Source organism: Lepisosteus platostomus, chromosome 27 (genome assembly GCF_059453375.1).
Source record: "Lepisosteus platostomus isolate fLepPlt1 chromosome 27, fLepPlt1.hap1, whole genome shotgun sequence".
In the NCBI taxonomy this organism is placed as follows: Eukaryota; Metazoa; Chordata; class Actinopteri; order Semionotiformes; family Lepisosteidae; genus Lepisosteus; species Lepisosteus platostomus.
In genome coordinates this window covers 13757784-13781236 of record NC_142637.1, presented here as the reverse complement: position 1 = coordinate 13781236, position 23453 = coordinate 13757784, and the positions used below count along the sequence as shown (strand labels likewise).

Below are 23453 nucleotides of genomic sequence, written 5' to 3'. Positions count from 1 at the left end.
AATTGTTGTCAGAATATCCCCACCTCCAAACAAGAACAAAATTGCAACGATTTTATTAACTGGCTGTTTCAGTAACTTAAAGTACATATTTAAAGTAATAATTTAACAAGATATGTAAATGTTTTAAGATATGTATATGTTGTGAATGTCTGTAGATTGTATCTTGTGATTTAAATACTTTTATTTTTTCACAATCTGGCAATGCCAGACAGAATTCAAATGGCCTTGCAGATCAGAAAATCAAGGAACAAAACAATTATTGCGCCCAGCTCCTCAATGGGATAGCTTTAACTTGCTAATGCGTTGGTGTAACAGTCCGTGGTGTGGCAAGCTTCTAATGTCTCCAGACTTCGCGAAAGGAACCCGTCTTTCATAGGCACTCTTTCCCCTAGTTTAACAGTCTGTCCAGAAACAAAACATTCCTGTTAAACAAGAGGAATGTAAAACAAATTGTACAAAAGTAAAAAATAATTACTTTTTGACAATGAAAACTGGTGTGTATCTCTCTCTTTGCTGGCGCGCGGGCGCGGTGGGGTGCTGTACCACCCGCACAGAACATTAAAGTGTCCCTTTCCATTCAATGGGTGTCTGAGTTGCTGTGTCCTATCTTCTGACAGTCGCTGTTGTGAATGTCTGCAGAGTGTATCTTATTTTTAGCATTGTAGCGCATTCGCCCTGGGGGGCGGCTGAAGAACACCCGGCTGGGGTGCGCGATGAGGGGCAGGACAGGAGTGGTCAGGGCGGGGTTTAGGTAAGCCGCTGACTATTGCAGCTGCCACACAGTGAAAGGGGCATACGGGCTGGGGAGATCGCCCGTTTTCCATGTAAATAGTTTCCTGGTTCCGCACCCCTCTCTCTCTCCCTCTCCAGATACAGCTGTATGAGCTCCACCAGTCAGGACAGGAGGCTCTACTGTACGCACAGAGGGGTGGTAGAGGGGAACAAGTTGCCAGCCGTGGGGTTGACCCTGATACCATGGATCCTCTCCAGACACAGTTGTATGACCTCCACCAGTCAGGACAGGAGCCTCAACTGTACAGAGAGAGGTGCGGGAGGGGGGAACAAGCTGCCCAGCCGTGGGGCTGACGCTGATACCCTGGATCCTCTCCAGACACAGCTGTATGAGCTCCACCAGTCAGGACAGGAGGCTCTACTGTACACAGAGAGAGGCGGTGGGGAGAACAAGATGATACCCTGGCTTCTCACACAAACCTTAAAATCACGTAATAGGTTTATTCCATGCTGAAAAAAAGAAGAAAGAATACACATTCCATAGGAATCAGTGCCTTTATATAGCGCCTTTAAAGGTGGCTTCTCAAAGCGCCTTACGGGATAAAAACAACAAAAACAAAAACAATATTGTTTTCCATTGCACTTTGACAGATCATCTTTAAATCAATTGTTGATTTAAAGTTTGACAGTAAATGTTTATATTGTAAAGCATACAGCCGCCATTTCTTTCTAAAAATTAAAAAAATTGTTTGCGCAGTCTAAGAGGGGGGGGGGTCTGCTGACAATCCCCCATACACTCAAGTGAAATATGAATAACCCCAATGTAAACAGCGTATTTACAATTTGTTGATAATAAAAATGTTAAGTTCTCTAAGACTTTGTGATACTTTACCCAGGGAGCTGTGTAAGCATGCGTGGTGACTATTCATTGTTATTAAAAAATGACTTAGATTCGAACATGTTGTGATATTTAGAAATATAAAAAGTCAATTAATTGTCCATAATATTGCTATTTTATTTCTTCAAAGAAATGCTTGTTAAAAGAAAAGTCATGGCACAGGCTGGATTTGAACAGCCAACCTCTCGCTTACAAGTTCAGCACATGAATAGAATTATATAATTATTAATTTCTTTAGATATGCGATTCCATATTATATTCCCTATTCATCAAATTCTAAAAGTATGCTTGTTTGCTCCTGTATTGAGCGTATTTGCAGAAAAGCTTAAAACTACCACTTTTTATACACACGTTATTTCACATGTTAGTTAAAGACTTCGATGCTTAATATTGTTTAGGGAGAAATGGAATACTGGTGTGTATTTTTGTACCGAGACCAGCCATATACAGTTTACATACTGTAATACTGTATATTTATGTTCCAAAATTAATATCGTTTATGGCCTTCACACGCGTTATGCTCCTATTCTTTTTATGCTCAGCTACTAAGATTTCCCTTCAGTGGTAAAATTCCATATACATATTTAATACTTAAACGGGCACAGTAAAGACATTAAATATACATATACATACTGTATACAGTACAGTTTGCATACAGTAATATGTTTATGTTCCTAAATCAATATCTCTTATGAGCATGCAAAAGGCATGGTGAATTGGAGATTCTCAAAAATGACTGTACTTTGCATGATTGGAAACAAATGCGTGATTGGATCAACGAAATGCTGTGGTGTTACTTTTACAAAGACGGTCAATGAAAAAAAGAATGTGGACCAGGGCAATACTTTGAGTTTACAGCTTGTCCAAGGTCATTCATTAGAACATGTGGTATTATGCGGTACTATGCGAGAATACACGGTATTAATATGGTAACTTGTGTTACACCGCGATAAGCACACCGCAAAATAATGCGGTATCGCCTGCTTGTTTTGAATGGCTGCATCTGTATATCCCTGCTAGTGATGATGACCATGGTCACCTCACCCTCGCAATACACCGGCTGAAAGAACTTAAGAACAGGGTAAATCAAGAACAGGGCATTGGCAATGAGTTCCCCTTCTTTTCATGGTTAAATCATTTTTTGGGTCATGGGGACTGTTTTTCTTAAAGATATTCATGCCTGTTGTAGTGTTTATGCTGTTGTGCTGTTGTCTGACTAGGGTGACCCCTATGAGGACTCTGTGGTATGAACACATTTAAGGATAAAAAGGAGGGAATGTAATGAAAAGTTACTGAGAAAAAGTGTTTTATTCTATGTTGTTTACGGACAGAGCTGTGCTGCAGAAGCAGCTGGATACTTAGAACAAAGTGTGATAGCACCCAACTTGTCAAGGGCACAGGATGTTTTAATACTGTTTATCTCGGCTGCTTGAAGAAGGGAGTGTGAGAAACCATTTGAATAACTGCTCTTCTTTGCTTAAAGCAAAAACCTATAAGGAATGGAAAATGACTGCTTTGCCTGTCCTTGAAGTGTTGCATCAGCTTAAAAAAGATATAAAACAAGGGGTCTCCCTGCTTGCTTTTGAATCAGCTTTCACTTCTCTGCGCAGACAGGTGATGGCTTTTTCCCATATTGCAAAATGAATAAAGACCTTACTGAGTGAATGAGAATACCTCTCCTGGCTAAATCCCTTACAACTTGTTCGAAATGCAGTACGGCCATATTTCATATCAACCCACAGATGCATTGCATAAACACTAGAATTCTGGTTGTACTTAAATTGACCTTATACGTTTTGGATTATGTTTAACCTTCTTCAATTTCTTCAACCATATTTTGAGATGATTACGTTTACAGAAGCAAATATTATTCAGTGCTTTTTCTTCACTCCTTTAATCAAACCCACATTTCTATAAGGAGGGCCATTGTGAAACTCCCCAAAGTGAGCTGAATTAATCTTTTATTCTTCACACCTGCGAAGTCATTCCTTCATTGTGTAATATGAAGGCCTTTCATTATTCACATATACTACAACATCTGAAAATAATAGGTCTTGAAATAGTTGAATGAAAGAAAATCCTGAATAACTCCTCCAAATGCGTGTTACACTTTCATCAAGTACACACACTTTGAATGTGATGAACTATAAAAAGTTATTTTAACCATACCCAATGGAGCTCGGGAGTGCGATTGCATACACAATCATGTTTTCAGTGTTTGGACATCAGCCGTACATCAGAACAATCATTTCACTAACACAACCCCCTGTTGAGTGATTTCCCTCCAAAAACACAAAGGCACTTTCCCTTAGCAATTATTGCATGGACTTAGATTATCTGCCTTCTGCATCAAGCCCTGTATGATATACTGTACAAAGCCAAGCTTTGGGATAGTGCTTTGTTTGGATCCTTGTCTTGATCCTTTTGGATCCCAGGCTGCTCATTTGCAAATGAGTTTTGACATTAATTATAGTGACTATAGCAATGAGGTGGCACTGTGGTTCACAGAGCTGGGGTCCTGGGTTCAATTCCTGGGGTGCAGTCTGGATGGAATTGTATGTTCTCCCTTCATTTGTGTGGATTTCTTCCAGGTGCTCCAGTTTCTTCCCACAGTCCAAAGACATACAGTACTAGTAGGTTAAGGTGGAACTACAGTCCCAATTTTGCAGACACAAAATTATTTAATTTCAGTCACAAAATAAAATCATTGACATTATAGAAAAAACTTTACAAACTCAAAATTGAGCACAAAATCATGAACTTTGTGAAAGTACTGTAAGTTACGCCATGTTGTAACAAATTCGCATTCAAGTTCCACACAAATTGCGATGTGATGCAGCCCTTCCTGCTCACTAATCACTGTAATGACTAATGCAATGTGATGTAGGAGAGAAAAGGTATAGGTTATGCAGCAAACATTTCACTGCAAAAAACGTTCCATTCCAAGGTTCTTTATGCAGAGTTAACAATGTAATATTATTTATTGGCAAAAACGTAAAAAAGTTGAGAGCAATATTTCCATTGGATTAAACGAGATGTATTCACAAGCCTGCTCCTTTACAATGTCACAGGGCCACATCAGATTACAGGAAGTTTTGCTGCCTCGTTCCGAATCGCAGAACATGGTAATTCTTTAACCTTGAAATGTAGTCTATTTTGTGATGTAAATTGGAGGTTTTACAAGTTATTGTGTGTTCCCCTTTAATTGGCTTCTGGGAAAACTGGCCTCAACACTGTATTGGATAAGGCACTTAGAAAACAGATTCATGCGTGGACCACAGCAATGTCCCTTTACTGAGAGCCAGCAATCAACGGATGTGTCTGATCGTGAATGGTTTTCCCTGTTGTTTGTTGTATTACTCGGTGTTGCATTTTAAGCTGTGCATGAGGCAGGACCCGGAGGCTGCTGCTTCTGCTGGGATTGAGAAAGAGCTGAGCGCCATGTAAGGCAAAATCACTGCGTTCCACTTTATCAGGTGCCTGGAGTGTAAGAGCTGCAGATAATATTGAGTCACATTAATCCCAACATATTTCAAATATTATGAAAATTAAATAAATGAAATCAAATAACTTTCATTAAAAAAATCAATCACTCTTTACCTTGCTTTTTCAGTTGTTTTTAAGGAAAATTGATGCCGAGAATGTGTGAATACTATTTTTTGATGGTTCCAAGGCCAATGTGACCTGTTCTATTGCCTGCTAATTGTACATTCGAGGTTGAAAAATTTTTTTTAGGAGGTCAAGGTGTATGAATGATAAGAACAGCTTGAAATTTATTTTCACGGTCGACACACATTTTCGCAAGGGAAAAAAACTCAAATAACCACAGTTACGCAAACACCAGTCCACCCAAAAAAAAATCATTTTATTAAAACAAGGTAACATTTTTTTTATCATCAAACGGATGAACTGTGCTAAATATATTTCTAAAAAGAAAAAGCAGGACGTGAGTCGTGAGCCAAGATCATGACTCTTTTGCTCTTCTTCACATCAGTTTTCATCTACGAGGAGGAGGAGGAGGGCGGCTCCTGATGTGCTGACACTTGAGGATGTGCCTCTGTGCCGGCCTGGGGGCAAAGCGCCGGCCGCAGTGAGGGCAGGGCACGTAGTCGGGGTTTGGATTCGCGGGGGGCTGGGGCAGGTTCACAACCTTCCCTCTTTGCGTGATCACCTGCTGCATCTTCCTGGCCTGTTTGATGCTCCGAATGAAATCCTCGTGCTTCTGCCTCCAGTTGTTCTTTCTCAGCTGGGAACAGGAAATGAAACCAATGAAACAGCTTCCAGAAAAAGTCCAGACTAGCACTGCGTACACAGTCTGGTCGCAAACCATTCACAAGGCAAGAAATTATCAATACAGTAATAACGTAGCTTTCTGGGGCTACCTTTCAGGTCATTGGGTAGAGAGTACAATTTAGTTATGGTTTTGTTTCCTGTGAGTGCTATTTGCTTGATATCTCATGTAGATTTTTACAACAGAATTCAGAAGTCACTAAGACCCATTTATTCTGTCTGGAATATGTGCCTTTGCGGCAGTTTTTCAGAAGAGTACTTCATAAAACACTTATTTATTGTTTACATTGATTTATAAGCTGAGTCTGACTCTAGGAGAAAACAAGGGAAGCTTGGAAAGAGTTTAAGGATAGCCCTTACCACGATTGGCGTTTAACCTTCTTCTTATGGATGTATGTCTCCAGTTCTGTTCCCTTGGCCCTGTGCTTGAAAGACTCAAAAACCTTCCTCTTTGAATTCTGAAGTTTCTCCAACCTCTCTACAGCAAAGTCTCTACAGCAAACTTCCTGTGACACAGTTCACAGGGCACAAACTGAGGGTTTCCACTCTGGCTATTCTCATATGGAAATTGCTCAGCGGTAGGGCACATCAGACTTGTAGGGGACAAATATCTGTTTTCCACTGACAGAGTTTGTTCATCCAGACATGCGGTGTTATTTCTGAAGTGGGCCTGCGTGGCCTGTGCCGCTGACACGTCGCCTTGCTTTCTTGAGATACTTTGTCCTTCCACAGGGGACGTCTCCTAGCCCACGGCTGCAAGGGCTCACTTGACGTCTCTCCTGATTGGAAAGCGCAGAGGGAAAGTGCGATTCTGCGCATCCGCCATCTTCCATTGGAGAAGCATAATCAAGGTTGTCTCCTCTGAAAGGAAGGCCTTTCCTTGGAGTGAAGGCTTTTTGCTTCTCCATTCTGCAGGTCAGAAGAGGCACGGCCTTAGAGCGGTGGTTGGCCCACGGTCCTCTGGGGCGAAGCTCGCTCTGCCTCGCCTGGAGTGTCTTCCTTCGGGTCAGGAGTCCTCTATTTTCCCTTCCGGCCACCTCTCTGGAGTCTTCCATCTCTCTCTGAACCATCCTCAGCTCCTCCTGATCTCTGAAGAGCTTCGCCTGCATCATGGCCTCCTTCTGGCGAATCTCGTCCTTCATCATGGCCTCCTTCCGGCGCATCTCATCCTGCAGGCTGGCCTCCCTCCGGCGATGCTCCTCCTTCAGCGCGGCCTCTACCTCGGCCACTTTTCGTGGCTCCTCTTGCAACTGAAAGTGCTCCTTCCCATTGGCATGAGAAGGGCATTGCCCTGGAGGGGTCGCCACCATGGGGAGGACAGTCCTGTCCTTAGGTTTGCGTACTCTTGAGCCCCTCCTGCCCGGCCTCTCGCAGGGCCTCTCATGACCATCCTGAGACGGGGTGGGGGCAAACAAGGAATCACTCTGTGCTTCCGGGCGGTCCACAGCCCGAACCTCACCAGGGCCGGAGACTTTCCTGTTACCCATAGGCTTCAGGGGGTAAGACCGATCATACCCCACAATGTTCTTCTCGGGGCCCTGTTGGGTTTGGAAGCGATAGCTGTTCCCCGTCTTCTTCTCCGCTGCGTATTTGACATATTGGAAACATTTTCTCATCTTCTGTAGAGCTGCCTCCTGCCGCCGATTGTACATGGCGATCATTTTTTTCTCCTTTTCCCGCATCAGTTTCTCTTGGAAGGTGTCCTTCAGAAGCTGTATCTTGGGAGGCGGGCAGTACGTGGAGATCAGATCCTGTCGCCTTAAGGGCGCGGGTCGATTCGAGTCTGTGTCCTTCGGGGAGGGGGACAGAGCACCAGGCTTAGGACTGGGCTCCATTGGCAAATGAGATATGAGCTTTGTTTCCCAGGTATCTGGAAAAGGCAAAAATGGCAAATAAATGATATCCTGCACAGTCTAGTATGGTCTAATAGAAAAGAATAAAAAAAACAATTCAGGAAATACACAACTTTTTAATATTAAACCTAATGGTGTTGAATGCTGCATGCTGACTCAGTAGGAGACAGATCCTAAACATAAACATTATAATAAACATTTGTTTCCCAAATAACATTCTCAATGTTCAGAATGCTTAAAGTCATGAGCTTTTTTAAAAATGTTTAAATGAAACCTGGAAATGTACTATTTCATTTCAAAGCTTGTATTATATCTATGATATAAATGTTTTTTTATATAAAATTAACCCATTATGCAACAGGGGTTTGAGCAAAAGTCACTGTGAATAAGGGAATTTATCAATATTAATTAGCCGTTTCACTACATTATTATCGATTTCGCTACAAATTGACAAGCATATTTGATGACACTTACCAAACAAGTCTCAAACAGCGGAGAAATAGTTCACCACGACGATAGCAATGCAATGTTTGACTGCATCTCCCTATGTGATATATCTGTATTTGGGTAAATACAGATCACGTAATTCAGGGAGCACTGTTACGTCAGGTCACCAACCATTATTACGACGCTCATATGTCATAGAGCTCCTTAGGATGTTTGTATAATCTTTATCCAAATTTTCATATGGCCGCAGTTACGGCATTTATTTTACAGTTAATGTAACAGGGTGTCATTATATTTTTCTGTCTTTATGGTGGCAGACCACTTAACTAAATCTGAGTAGGCGGTTTCTACAAATGGGTCAGATAAAATATTAAATATACAGTAAAAGCTCACACCTATTCATACCCTTTATGTACTGTATATCTACAATTACGTATACTGTATAATACGATAACTACCATTACAAAATGTCTCCCTTTTGATTTGAAGTGGTTCTTTTAAATAAGTAAATTGCAATCACTTGCAATCACCTACATCTGAGCTCCTATTTCATCGCGACGACGGACTGAGACTCCAGTTGGATTTGTGAGAAGTAAAGGGGTGTGCCTGTTTTAAAACCGATTCATACGTCTTAAACACATGGACATAGATAGCAGTCTGTGTTATATAATTTATCTTTTTATTTTATTTAAATTTAAGTATCACATACACATTTTCAAAGTAACTGTACCCCTTTTAATTATGATCCCCATCGCTCACAGCTCCGAAGGTGAGACGAGGGCTACTTCAGATGGGATTTCCAATATTTCTCTCTTAGCTTGTATACCGGTGGAAAGGAGAGGGCTCTTAAAACGTGTTGATAGTAACATTGGGATGTATTTGCAGTCTAGACATAGTTTTTTTAATGTTCGGAGCCGCCACAGATTCATTTTCTTACGACTGCTTTTCTGGATGACAATGACAATGCAAACGATGGTGTTAAGGCGATGCTGTGCCTTAAGGCTCCTCTGCTTACAATATTCAGCGCGTAAATCGCAAACGAGCGCCTCTCTTACGATGAAAATGCGGCAAATAAGAACACGAGATTTAAACCTACGGCTTACAAATTTATGCGTAAACACTAAAACCGTATCTTTAGCAAAACTGGCGAGACAATGTGTTTTATCATTTGAAAAAGTACTGGAAAATAATTAAAGGTTATCACGATAAACAGAGGTTACTGATCTACTACTGTATGCTGTGACCAAAAATGAGAGTCCCCCGGTCCTCGCAGCCTTCATGCTTTGGTCTGGGCCTGGCCGTTTTTTTTTTAAGATAATGGGGTCAAGTTAAGAAATTCTGCACGTTTCTAATCAAATCCAAGGGCGCCCCGATCTCCTAAACATCTTTAGAAGGCCGACGGACCACACTGCACGGTCCGGGTCCGGGCCCTGACCCGGTTCTGGATAATGCCAGCTGAAAGTGAAAAATTCTACTGTACATATTATGTTTCTTATTATGGTATATATGTATAATATGGCGCGACCGCTTCACGAAGCTAGAAAGAAAGTTATCCGCCATTTTTATTTTACCTGCAATTGAATTTGCCATTAAAATCATTATTAATACCGCAGCTGCTAAATTACTTACCTAAAAGCGTTCAGATACAAAAGCACTTGAGCTGTAATGTTTATATACTGTTGGCCCGATGACCTACTTCAAGAAGAATTGTTACATAGACCGCCAAGGACTGTCATCACACTTTACATCATAAAGCGCTTTAAAACTTTAGACAAGTTCAACACCTCATATTTTGTACTGTTGATCATGGTAAAAGCAACTCAAAGCAATTATAAAAATGATCGAAAGGTAAAAATACAAGCTTATGCGAGCTGTCGTTTTAACATTTATAACATATATTTAAACAAAACATATATAATCTATTTTAATAAAATAGAAAAGTGTTCTTAGTCTTCACTTAAAAGCTGTTAGAAGCTGCCTTTCTGACAAGAGAGTTCTGTGAGTTCCACAGTCTCAGTGCATTAAAGTCAAAACCAGTTGCTTTTTATTTCCTGTTTTATGACAGAGCAAGGAGGGTGTCCACAGACCACTGTGCACCTGCAGACTGATATGGGGGGTAAAAAGTCTAGAAGTTAGTAAATAAGATTTTAACATATGTTCTAAAACACACCGGACACCTGTACAGTGATGCCAACACAGTGATCTGAGCTCCTTCTTTGAGTTAAATCCTAGCATCTGCATTTTTTACAAGTTGTTGCTATGGCAGAGCATGACCAGAGCATAACAGAAACCACCCATTTTCTAACCGCTTCATCCAATTCAGGGTCAGGGGGTCAGGGGGTCGCGGGGTCACGGGGGAGCCAGAGCCTCAGAAGAAATAAGCAGGAGATACCTGGGACTGGATGGTAGTCCAATGCAGGGAAGACACAGACACTCACCAATTATCCCAGAAGCCAATTAACCTACCAGTAGTTCTTTGAACTGTTGGAGGAAGCCGGAGCACCCAAAGCAAACTCATGCAAACATGGGGAGAACATACAAGCTCCATACAGATAGCACCCCAGGTCCAGAAGTGTACCCAGGGCCTCAGCACTGTGAGCTAGCAATGCTAAACGCTGGGCTACTGTGCATGCTAATTTCTAGGCATCAGGTGATCAATCAGGTAGTGTTTCTCAGATAAAAGGACACCAGTAATTAAGTATGAGATTCAAAGTGACCTCAGAACAAAATTAAAACTTATGTTATATAACTTATATAGAATTTACTACAGCATAACTGTCTTATTTGGCTCTTGTAGAAAATATTAACAGCATGTCTATTAAACATACAGTATCTAGCAATCAGCAATCAAAATAAAAACATTTCCAAACATGGAAACTGCCCAGTTAATGAAGCATTTCAAAGACATTAATCTATTCAATAATTACAGTTTTAAGTAGATAACAGATTTATATTCAGATTACGAAAGTATCATAACAACGGCTGCTTGTGTAAGGAATCCATGAATACCACTGTACATGAAAATTCCACACCTATTTGTAATCAATACACAAAATCCTATTGAATTTCAGGTATTTGTTTATTCAGCATTGCTTGACTCCGCGGACTCCTTGTTGTTTCAATATTCTAGCAATAGGACTAATCGCCAATACAGTGCCGTTGTAATCTATTCCTTCTGCCAGCAGAGGACGGTATTCGCACAGCCAGGTCAGGATAAGATACGGTCCTCGCAGTTCACAGGACAACTGGCCACAGCCGTACTCGGAATATGCTCTCGATAACCTCGTTTAGTTTAAGTACGGCCGTATTTCATATCAACCCACAGATGCATTGCATAAACACTAGAATTCTGGTTGTACTTAAATTGACCTTATACGTTTTGGATTATGTTTAACCTTCTTCAATTTCTTCAACCATATTTTGAGATGATTACGTTTACAGAAGCAAATATTATTCAGTGCTTTTTCTTCACTCCTTTAATCAAACCCACATTTCTTTAAGGAGGGCCATTGTGAAACTCCCCAAAGTGAGCTGAATTAATCTTTTATTCTTCACACCTGCGAAGTCATTCCTTCATTGTGTAATATGAAGGCCTTTCATTATTCACGTATACTACAACATCTGAAAATAATGGGTCTTGAAATAGTTGAATGAAAGAAAATCCTGAATAACTCCTCCAAATGCGTGTTACACTTTCATCAAGTACACACACTTTGAATGTGATGAACTATAAAAAGTTATTTTAACCATACAGTTAGGAATCCCTGGTGAGAAGATACACGGATCCTGTGCAGACGCAGGCACGGGTGATAGATGAGGCAGGCGAACAAACCAGAACGAGAGGCAAGGTCGTAGTCAAAAGGCGAAAGGCAAGTCGTAATCCAGGAAGTTCACCGGTAGCAGACAGTCCGAGTCGAGAGGCGAGGTGCAAAGTTGAAAAGGCAGAAGGGGAATCCAAAAACCAGAATAAACGAGGTACGGGGAGAAACGCCAGGTAGAGCTCTCAAGGAGTAGACTCAATACCGAGCAGTGGGAAGCAGGTGAAGATGGTTTAAATAGCAATGCGCACCGCAATGAGTGTGCGCAGGTGGTTTAACTCGTGCGGCGGCGTTTGTTAATAATCACCCGCTGCTGGGTCTGATTAGCTCGCTTACGCTTTGGTCTTGACTGCCTGGTGGTCGTGACAGTACCCCCCCCTTCACAGGCGGCTCCCGACGCCCGAGACGGCCGATCGGCATAGTCCCTGTGGAAGTCTCCGATTAGCGCAGGGTCCAAAATATCCCTCTCCGGAACCCAGGATCTTTCTTCAGGGCCATAACCCTCCCAGTCAACCAGATACTGAAGGGTACCGCGGTTCCATCTAGAGTCGAGGATCTTGTGGACTGTATATGCCTGGTGCCCCCGAATGCGACACGGGGGTGGCGGGCGACGTTGGGGAGCCGCCAGAGGTGAGCGGTAGAAGGGTTTCAGGAGGGAGACGTGGAAAGACGGGTGGATTTTAAGGGTGGGGGGAAGTGCAAGACGGAAGGTAACTGGGGTGATCCGGGAGAGTATCCTGAAGGGGCCGATATACCTAGGCCCGAGCTTCTTGGAAGGCAGGTTTAGAGGTAGGTTCCTTGTTGAAAGCCAAACAAACTGGCCTCTGCGAAAACGGGGGGCTGGTCTGCGGTGTCGGTGCCTGGCGCTGGGATGACTTGGTGAGAGCTGTCCTCGCCATTCTCCAGGTCCTGCGCAGCTTGGAAATATATTGACGCACCGACGGCACCGCCGTGTCCGGAGGGTTGGCAGGAATGAGAGTGGGTTGATAACCTAGTGAGCAGAGGAAGGGAGAGAGACCTGTGGAGGAGGAGGTAAGAGAATTATGGGCATATTCTGCCCAGGGAAGTAGCGATGACCAGTCATCCTGCGAGTTGGAGGTGAAGTCTCTCAAAAAGGTCAGGAGGCTTTGGTTGGTCCGTTCCACCTGACCATTGGCCTCAGGATGATAACCCGAAGTCAGAGATACATGGGTACCTAAAGCTTGGCAGAACGCTTTCCAAAAGGCCGAGACAAATTGAGGTCCCCTGTCTGAGACCACATCGTTGGGCAACCCATGTATCCGAACGACCTGTTGCACAAACAGTGATGCCATTTCCTGGGCTGTGGGCAATGCTGGGAGAGGGATGAAATGGGCTGCCTTGGAAAAACGATCAGATATCACCAAGATTACCGTATGACCTTGACTGCTAGGAAGGTCCGTAATGAAGTCCACAGCTATGTGGGACCAAGGGCGGTGTGGGATCGGAAGAGGGTGAAGGAGACCGGTCTTCTTGGCACGCGGAGTCTTGATCCTGGCACAGACCGGGCAAGCTCGGACGTACTCTGCAACATCTGATCGCATGGAAGGCCACCAGAAATCTCTGGTGAGTAGGTCCAGAGTGCGTCTGCACCCGGGATGGCCTGCAAACTGAGAGTCATGCCCCCATTGCAGGACAGCAGAACGCAAGTTGTCCTGTACAAAAAGCTTATCCGGGGGGCAGCACACAGGAACTATAGCTCCCTTGAGGGCACGTCTGATCTGATCTTCAATAGAGCAGTGGATCGCCCCGAGGATTCTGTTAGGTGAAATGATTGGTTCCGGTGTGTAGTCCAGATCCTGGGGATCATGGAGCCGAGAGAGAGCATCAGCCCTCCCGTTCTTCGAGCCAGGCGTATAGGTGATCACAAAATTAAATCGAGAAAAGAAAAGAGACCAACGGGCCTGACGGGAATTGAGGCGTTTGGCCGACTGAATGTAGGCCAGGTTCTTATGGTCCGTGATAATGACAAAGGGGTGATGAGCCCCCTCCAACCAGTGTCTCCATTCCTCCAGGGCCAGCTTGAGTTCACGATTACCAACATCATAATTAACCTCAGCAGGGGAGAGTTTCCTCGAAAAGAAGGCACAGGGATGTGGAATCTGCTTATCCCCGTGGCGCTGGGAGAGGACCGCCCCAACCCCATAGGCTGAGGCGTCCACCTCCACTATGAATGGCTGAGAGGGATCCGGGTGTCGTAGAAGAGGTGCCGAACTGAAGAGTTGTTTTAAGCGTAAAAATGCCTGGTTAGCCTCCGGGTTCCATTTACCCAAGCCTGGTCGATTGTGGGTTAGTGCGGTGATAGGCGCCACGACGGAGCTAAAGTTCCGGATGAAACGTCTATAAAAGTTGGCAAAACCTAGAAAACGTTGAATTTGCTTTAAGTTACGAGGGGCTGGCCAGTCATTGATGGCCGCCACCTTAGCAGAGTCCATTTCTACACCAACTGAGGAAATGATGTAACCCAGAAAGTGAATTTTAGAGGCATGGAAAACGCACTCCTCAAGCTTGGCGTAGAGTTTGTTGTTAATGAGTCTAGTCAGGACCTCCTGGACGTGGTGGACATGATCCCTAGGGTTGGCAGAAAAGATGAGGATATCATCCAGGTAAACCAAAACAAAATTCCCAATAATGTCCCTAAAGATGTCATTCATGAATGACTGGAAGACAGCCGGGCCATTAACAAGACCAAAAGGCATCACCTGATATTCATAATGTCCATGAGTGGTCATAAAGGCCGTCTTCCACTCGTCCCCTTCCCGTATCCTGATTAGGTTGTAAGCCCCCCGTAGATCTAATTTCGAGAAGATGGAGGCTCCCCGTACGGACTCCAAAGCGGCTGGAATTAAAGGCAGGGGGTAACGATGTTTAACCGTAATGGAGTTCAGTCCTCTGTAATTAATACACGGCCGCAAGGAGCCGTCCTTCTTCCCAATAAAGAAAAAGCCCGCGCAGGCTGGAGAAGAGGAGGGACGAATGAATCCTGACTCCAAAGCCTCCTTAATATAATCTTGTAAAGCCTGGTTCTCTGCCTGAGTGAGAGGGTAGATCCGTCCTTTGGGTGGAAGGGTTCCCGGAAGCAACTCTATAGCACAGTCACAGGTACGGTGAGGTGGAAGCGAAAGAGCCTTCTGCTTATCAAAGGCCTGTTTCAGATGCCTGTATTGGGGCGGGATGGTAGAGTGCTCCTCCATAGAGGTTACTGCAGCAGCAACCTTAACCGGCTGACGACAACAGTTAACATGACAGGAGTGGCTCCAGGCAATGAGCTCGTTCTTGTCCCAGGAGATGTGGGGATCGTGCTTCTTGAGCCAGGGAAGACCTAGGATTACCGGGTAGGCAGGCGAGTCCAGGAGAAGGAGTGAAATTTCCTCAACATGAGTAGCACCAACTGTTAGAGAGAGAGGGACGGTCTGCCATGTAATCCGTCCAGGTGCAATCGGGGATCCATCCAGAGCTTGAATACAGAGTGGGGGTGAGACCGGAGCCAGGGGAATATCCCACTTCTTAGCAAAAGTGACGTCTATAAAGTTCCCCGCTGCCCCTGAGTCAACAAAAACCAAAAGGGGAAGTTGTGCGTCAGCCCAAGAAATTTCAGCTGGGAATAAAGGGCCTGATGAGGTTTGAGAAAAAACAGCACTACTGACTCTAACAGTAGGCTGTGGAAGGGTTCGAGAGGGATAAGGGGGTCTCAAGGGACAAGCAGAGAGAAGGTGATCAGGTGCAGAGCAATAGAGACACAGTCCCTCCCTACGGCGCCTTTCCTTTTCTTCCGAGGAAAGGGGTGCATGATGCCGAGTGGGCACCGTGGGGGTAGTACTTTCAGGACGGCCAGGACTGCTTCCATCATGACTCTCTGCTCTCCGCAGCCGAATGCGGGTGTCCAGTTCAACCACCTGAGCGATTGCCGATTCGAGAGAGCGGTTGCTTAGTGGCGAGAGCACCAGGTGGTCCTTTAGATCTTCAGAGAGACCCTTATAAAAAAGGCAAATCAGGGCTTCAGGGTTCCAGTCAGACTCCGTGGCGAGGGCTTGGAAGTCAGCCACATAATCATTCAGAGATCCATCACCCTGACGAAGCGAGGCGAGCCGGAGATGAGTCAGGTCCGGGTTGACTGGAGAAAAACGTGCCTGGAGCTGGTCAGCAAAAAGCTGGAAATCAGCAAACTGAAAGTCTCCCCTAGCAAGCAACACAGCTGCCCAGTCCAGAGCCTTGCCAGTGAGCAAGGAAAGGGCGAAACCGATCTGCTCCCGGGGAGAAAAAAAAAACTCAGGATGCAACTGGAAAGTCAAGGAGCATTGCGCAATAAAACCCCTACAGCCCGCGGTGTTGCCGTCATATCTTTCCGGGAGAACAAACGGTGAGGCTACGGGAGAGGTGGGCGGGGTTACAGGGATTGGAGCAGTGGTCTGTGCTGGAGGCGAAGGGACAGGGGAGGGCGGAAGGCTAGCGACGTGATTGGAGAGAATGTGAAGCGAAGATTGAAGCTGGGTGAGAGCTTGGGAATGGCGATTAAAAAGTGAGCCAAAAGCTTGTGCGTCCGCGGGATCCATCTTTAGGCTCGGTATTCTGTTAGGAATCCCTGGTGAGAAGATACACGGATCCTGTGCAGACGCAGGCACGGGTGATAGATGAGGCAGGCGAACAAACCAGAACGAGAGGCAAGGTCGTAGTCAAAAGGCGAAAGGCAAGTCGTAATCCAGGAAGTTAACCGGTAGCAGACAGTCCGAGGCGAGAGGCGAGGTGCAAAGTCGAAAAGGCAGAAGGGGAATCCAAAAACCAGAATAAACGAGGTACGGGGAGAAACGCCAGGTAGAGCTCTCAAGGAGTAGACTCAATACCGAGCAGTGGGAAGCAGGTGAAGATGGTTTAAATAGCAGTGCGCACCGCAATGAGTGTGCGCAGGTGGTTTAACTCGTGCGGCGGCGTTTGTTAATAATCACCCGCTGCTGGGTCTGATTAGCTCGCTTACGCTTTGGTCTTGACTGCCTGGTGGTCGTGACACATACCCAATGGAGCTCGGGAGTGCGATTGCATACACAATCATGTTTTCAGTGTTTGGACATCAGCCGTACATCAGAACAATCATTTCACTAACACAGCTCCATGTTGAGTGACTTCCCTCCAAAAACACAAAGTCACTTTCCCTTAGCAATTATTGCATGGACTTAGATTATCTGCCTTCTGCATCAAGCCCTGTATGATATACTGTACAAAGCCAAGCTTTGGGATAGTGCTTTGTTTGGATCCTTGTCTTGATCCTTTTGGATCCCAGGCTGCTCATTTGCAAATGAGTTTTGACATTAATTATAGTGACTATAGCAATGAGGTGGCACTGTGGTTCACAGAGCTGGGGTCCTGGGTTCAATTCCTGGGGTGCAGTCTGGATGGAATTGTATGTTCTCCCTTCATTTGTGTGGATTTCTTCCAGGTGCTCCAGTTTCTTCCCACAGTCCAAAGACATACAGTACTAGTAGGTTAAGGTGGAACTACAGTCCCAATTTTGCAGACACAAAATTATTTAATTTCAGTCACAAAATAAAATCATTGACATTATAGAAAAAACTTTACAAACTCAAAATTGAGCACAAAATCATGAATTTTGTGAAAGTACTGTAAGTTACGCCATGTTGTAACAAATTCGCATTCAAGTTCCACACAAATTGCGATGTGATGCAGCCTTTCCTGCTCACTAATCACTGTAATGACTAATGCAATGTGATGTAGGAGAGAACAGGTATAGGTTATGCAGCAAACATTTCACTGCAAAAAACGTTCCATTCCAAGATTCTTTATGCAGAGTTAACAATGTAATATTATTTATTGGCAAAAACGTAAAAAAGTTGAGAGCAATATTTCCATTGGATTAAACGAGATGTATTCACAAGCCTGCTCCTTTACAATGTCACAGGGCCACATCAGATTACAGGAAGTTTTGCTGAATCGTTCTGAATCGCAGAACATGGTAATTCTTTAACCTTGAAATGTAGTCTATTTTGTGATGTAAATTGGAGGTTTTACAAGTTATTGTGTGTTCCCCTTTAATTGGCTTCTGGGAAAACTGGCCTCAACACTGTATTGGATAAGGCACTTAGAAAACAGATTCATGCGTGGACCACAGCAATGTCCCTTTACTGAGAGCCAGCAATCAATGGATGTGTCTGATCGTGAATGGTTTTCCCTGTTGTTTGTTGTATTACTCGGTGTTGCATTTTAAGCTGTGCATGAGGCAGGACCCGGAGGCTGCTGCTTCTGCTGGGATTGAGGAAGAGCTGAGATAATATTGAGTCACATTAATCCCAACATATTTCAAATATTATGAAAATTAAATAAATGAAATCAAATAACTTTCATTAAAAAAATCAATCACTCTTTACCTTGCTTTTTCAGTTGTTTTTAAGGAAAATTGATGCCGAGAATGTGTGAATACTACTTTTTGATGGTTCCAAGGCCAATGTGACCTGTTCTATTGCCTGCTAATTCTACATTCCAGGTTGAAAAATTTTTTTAGGAGGTCAAGGTGTATGAATGATAAGAACAGCTTGAAATTTATTTTCACGGTCGACACACATTTTCGCAAGGGAAAAAAACTGAAATAACCACAGTTACACAAACACCAGTCCACCCAAAAAAAAATCATTTTATTAAAACAAGGTAACATTTTTTTTATCATCAAACGGATGAACTGTGCTAAATATATTTCTAAAAAGAAAAAGCAGGACGTGAGTCGTGAGCCAAGATCATGACTCTTTTGCTCTTCTTCACATCAGTTTTCATCTGCGAGGAGGAGGAGGAGGGCGGCTCCTGATGTGCTGACACTTGGGGATGTGCCTCTGTGCCGGCCTGGGGGCAAAGCGCCGGCCGCAGTGAGGGCAGGGCACGTAGTCGGGGTTTGGATTCGCGGGGGGCTGGGGCAGGTTCACAACCTTCCCTCCTTGCGTGATCACCTGCTGCACCTCCCTGGCCTGTTTGATGCTCCGAATGAAATCCTCGTGCTTCTGCCTCCAGTTGTTCTTTCTCAGCTGGGAACAGGAAATGAAACCAATAAAACAGCTTCCAGAAAAAGTCCAGACTAGCACTGCGTACACAGTCTGGTCACAAACCATTCACAAGGCAAGAAAATATCAATACAGTAATAACTTAGCTTTCTGGGGCTACCTTTCAGGTCATTGGGTAGAGAGTACAATTTAGTTATGGTTTTGTTTGCTGTGAGTGCTATTTGCTTGATATCTCATGTAGATTTTTACAACAGAATTCAGAAGTCACTAAGACCCATTTATTCTGTCTGGCAAATGTGCCTTTGCTGCAGTTTTTCAGAAGAGTACTTCATAAATCACTTATTTATTACTTACATTGATTTATAAGCTGAATCTGACTCTAGGAGAAATCAAGGGAAGCTTGGAAAGAGTTTAAGGATAGCCCTTACTACGATTGGCGGTTTAACCTTCTTCTTATGGATGTATGTTTCCAGTTCTGTTCCCTTGGCCCTGTGCTTGAAAGAGTCAAAAACCTTCCTCTTTGAATTCTGAAGCTTCTTGCAGATCTTGCTGTGTTTCTCCAACCTCTCTACAGCAAACTTCCTGTGACACAGTTCACAGGGCACCAGCTGAGGGTTTCCACTCTGGCTATTCTCATATGGAAATTGCTCAGCGGTAGGGCACATCAGACTTGTAGGGGACAAATATCTGTTTTCCACTGACAGAGTTTGTTCATCCAGACATGCTGTGTTATTTCTGAAGTGGGCCTGCGCGGCCTGTGCCGCTGACACGTCGCTTTCAGGGAGCCTTGCTTTCTTGGGATACTTTGTCCTTCCACAGGGGACGTCTTCTAGCCCACGGCTGCAAGGGCTCACTTGACGTCTCTCCTGATGGGAAAGCGCAGAGGGAAAATGCGATTCTGCGCATCCGCCATCTTCCATTGGAGAATCATAATCAAGGTTGTCTCCTCTGAAAGGAAGGGCTTTCCTTGGAGTGAAGGCTTTTTTGCGTCTCCATTCTGCAGGTCAGAAGAGGCACGGCCTTAGAGCGGTGGTTGGCCCACGGTCCTCTGTGGCGAAGCTCGCTCAGCCTCGCCTGGAGTGTCTTCCTTCGGGTCAGGAGTCCTCTATTTTCCCTTCCGGCCACCTCTCTGGAGTCTTCCATCTCTCTCTGAACCATCCTCAGCTCCTCCTGATCTCTGAAGAGCTTCGCCTGCATCATGGCCTCCTTCTGGCGAATCTCGTCCTTCATCATGGCCTCCTTCCGGCGCATCTCATCCTGCAGGCTGGCCTCCCTCTGGCAATGCTCCTCCTTCAGCGCGGCCTCTACCTCGGCCACTTTTCGTGGCTCCTCTTGCAACTGAAAGTGCTCCTTCCCATTGGCATGAGAAGGGCATTACCCTGAAGGGGTCGCCACCATGGGGAGGACAGTCCTGTCCTTAGGTTTGCGTACTCTTGAGCCCCTCCTGCCCGGCCTCTCGCAGGGCCTCTCATGACCATCCTGAGGCGGGGTGGGGGCAAACAAGGAATCACTCTGTGCTTCCGGGCGGTCCACAGCCCGAACCTCACCAGGGCCAGAGACTTTCCTGTTACCCATAGGCTTCAGGGGGTAAGACCGATCATACCCCACAATGTTCTTCTCGGGGCCCTGTTGGGTTTGGAAGCGATAGCTGTTCCCCGTCTTCTTCTCCGCAGCGTATTTGACATATTGGAAACATTTTCTCATCTTCTGTAGAGCTGCCTCCTGCCGCCGATTGTACATGGCGATCATTTTTTTCTCCTTTTCCCGCATCAGTTTCTCTTGGAAGGTGTCCTTCAGAAGCTGTATCTTGGGAGGCGGGCAGTACGTGGAGATCAGATCCTGTCGCCTTAAGGGCGCGGGTCGATTCGAGTCTGTGTCCTTCGGGGAGGGGGACAGAGCACCAGGCTTAGGACTGGGCTCCATTGGCAAATGAGATATGAGCTTTGTTTCCCAGGTATCTGGAAAAGGCAAAAATGGCAAATAAATGATATCCTGCACAGTGTAGTATGGTCTAATAGAAAAGAATAAAAAAAACAATTCAGGAAATACACAACTTTTTAATATTAAACCTAATGGTGTTGAATGCTGCATGCTGACTCAGTAGGAGACAGATCCTAAACATAAACATTATAATAAACATTTGTTTCCCAAATAACATTCTCAATGTTCAGAATGCTTAAAGTCATGAGCTTTTTTAAAAATGTTTAAATGAAACCTGGAAATGTACTATTTCATTTCAAAGCTTGTATTATATCTATGATATAAATGTTTTTTATATAAAATTAACCCATTATGCAACAGGGGTTTGAGCAAAAGTCACTGTGAATAAGGGAATTTATCAATATTAATTAGCCGTTTCACTACATTCTTATCGATTTCGCTACAAATTGACAAGCATATTTGATGACACTTACCAAACAAGTTTTAAACAGCGGAGAAATAGTTCACCACGACGATAACAATGCAATGTTTGACTGCATCTCCCTATGTGATATATCTGTATTTGGGTATATACAGATCACGTAATTCAGGGAGCACTGTTACGTCAGGTCACCAACCACTATTACGACGCTCATATGTCATAGAGCTCCTTAGGATGTTTGTATAATCTTTATCCAAATTTTCATATGGCCGCAGTTACGGCGTTTATTTTACAGTTAATGTAACAGGGTGTCATTATATTTTTCTGTCTTTATGGTGGCAGACCACTTAACTAAATCTGAGTAGGCGGTTTCTACAAATGGGTCAGATAAAATATTAAATATACAGTAAAAGCTCACACCTATTCATACCCTTTATGTACTGTATATCTACAATTACGTATACTGTATAACACGATAACTACCATTACAAAATGTCTCCCTTTTGATTGGAAGTGGTTCTTTTAAAAAAGTAAATTGCAATCACTTGCAATATACCGGTGGAAAGGAGAGCGCTCTTAAAACGTGTTGATAGTAAGATTGGGATGTATTTGCAGTCTAGATTTTTTTAATGTTCGGAGCTGCCACAGATTCATTTTCTTACGACTGCTTTTCTGGATGACAATAACAATGCAAACGATGGTGTTAAGGCGAGGCTGTGCCTTAAGGCTCCTCTGCTTACAATGTTCAGCGCGTAAATCGCAAACGAGCGCCTTCCCTTACGATGAAAATGCTGAAAATAAGAACACGAGATTTAAACCTACGGCTTACAAATTTATGCGTAAACACTAAAACCGTATCTTTAGCAAAACTGGCGAGACAATGTGTTTTATCATTTGAAAAAGTACTGGAAAATAATTAAAGGTTATCACGATAAACAGAGGTTACTGATCTACTACTGTATGCTGTGACCAAAAATGAGAGTCCCCCGATCCTCGCAGCCTTCATGCTTTGGTCTGGGCCTGGCCGTTTTTTTTTTTAAAGATAATGGGGTCAAGTTAAGAAATTATGCAAGTTTCTAATCAAATCCAAGGGCGCCTCCATCTCCTAAACATCTTTAGAAGGCCGACGGACCACACTGCACGGTCCGGGTCCGGGCCCTGACCCGGTTCTGGATAATGCCAGCTTAAAGTGAAAAATTCTACTGTACATATTATGTTTCTTATTATGGTATATATGTATAATATAGCGCGACCGCTTCACGAAGCTAGAAAGAAAGTTATCCGCCATTTTTATTTTACCTGCAATTGAATTTGCCATTAAAATCATTATTAATACCGCAGCTGCTAAATTACTTACCTAAAAGCGTTCAGATACAAAAGCACTTGAGCTGTAATGTTTATATACTGTTGGCCCGATGACCTACTTCAAGAAGAATTGTTACATAGACCGCCAAGGACTGTCATCACACTTTACGTCATAAAGCGCTTTAAAACTTTTGACAAGTTCAACACCTCATATTTTGTACTGTTTATCGTGGTAAAAGCAACTCAAAGCAATTATAAAAATGATCGAAAGGTAAAAATACAAGCTTATACGAGCTGTCATTTTAACATTTATAACATATATTTAAACAAAATATATATAATCTATTTGAATAAAATAGAAAAGTGTTCTTAGTCTTCACTTAAAAGCTGTTAGAAGCTGCCTTTCTGACAAGTTCCACAGTCTCAGTGCATTAAAGTCAAAACCAGTTGCTTTTTATTTCCTGTTTTACGACAGAGCAAGGAGGGTGTCCACAGACCACTGTGCACCTGCAGGCTGATATGGGGGGTAAAAAGTCTAGAAGTGAGTAAATAAGATTTTAGCACATGTTCTAAAACAAACCGGACACCTGTACAGCGATGCCAACACAGTGATCTGAGCTCCTTCTTTGAGTTAAATCCTAGCATCTGCATTTTTTACAAGTTGTTGCTATGGCAGAGCATGACCAGAGCATAACAGAAACCACCCATTTTCTAACCGCTTCATCCAATTCA

The 23453-nt window shown here is 43.8% G+C and overlaps 1 protein-coding gene and 1 long non-coding RNA gene across 2 annotated transcripts; both read right to left on the bottom strand.

Annotated features, from left to right (window-relative positions):
* Window positions 1-6573: 6573 nt before the first annotated feature.
* LOC148639354 (uncharacterized) lies at window positions 6574-9957 on the bottom strand. Its single transcript, XM_088621701.1, has 2 exons — window positions 9850-9957; window positions 6574-7790 (listed from the first exon to the last, which is right to left on the bottom strand). Exon 2 carries the CDS (start codon window positions 7753-7755, stop codon window positions 6574-6576), a length of 1182 nt encoding a protein of 393 aa, XP_088477827.1. The 5' UTR covers window positions 7756-7790; window positions 9850-9957.
* Window positions 9958-18678: 8721 nt separating this feature from the next.
* Window positions 18679-22881, bottom strand: LOC148639353 (uncharacterized). The gene is made up of 3 exons (XR_015930822.1): window positions 22774-22881; window positions 19483-21012; window positions 18679-19078 (listed from the first exon to the last, which is right to left on the bottom strand). It is a non-coding gene; the product is annotated as an uncharacterized LOC148639353 (long non-coding RNA).
* Window positions 22882-23453: the final 572 nt, after the last annotated feature.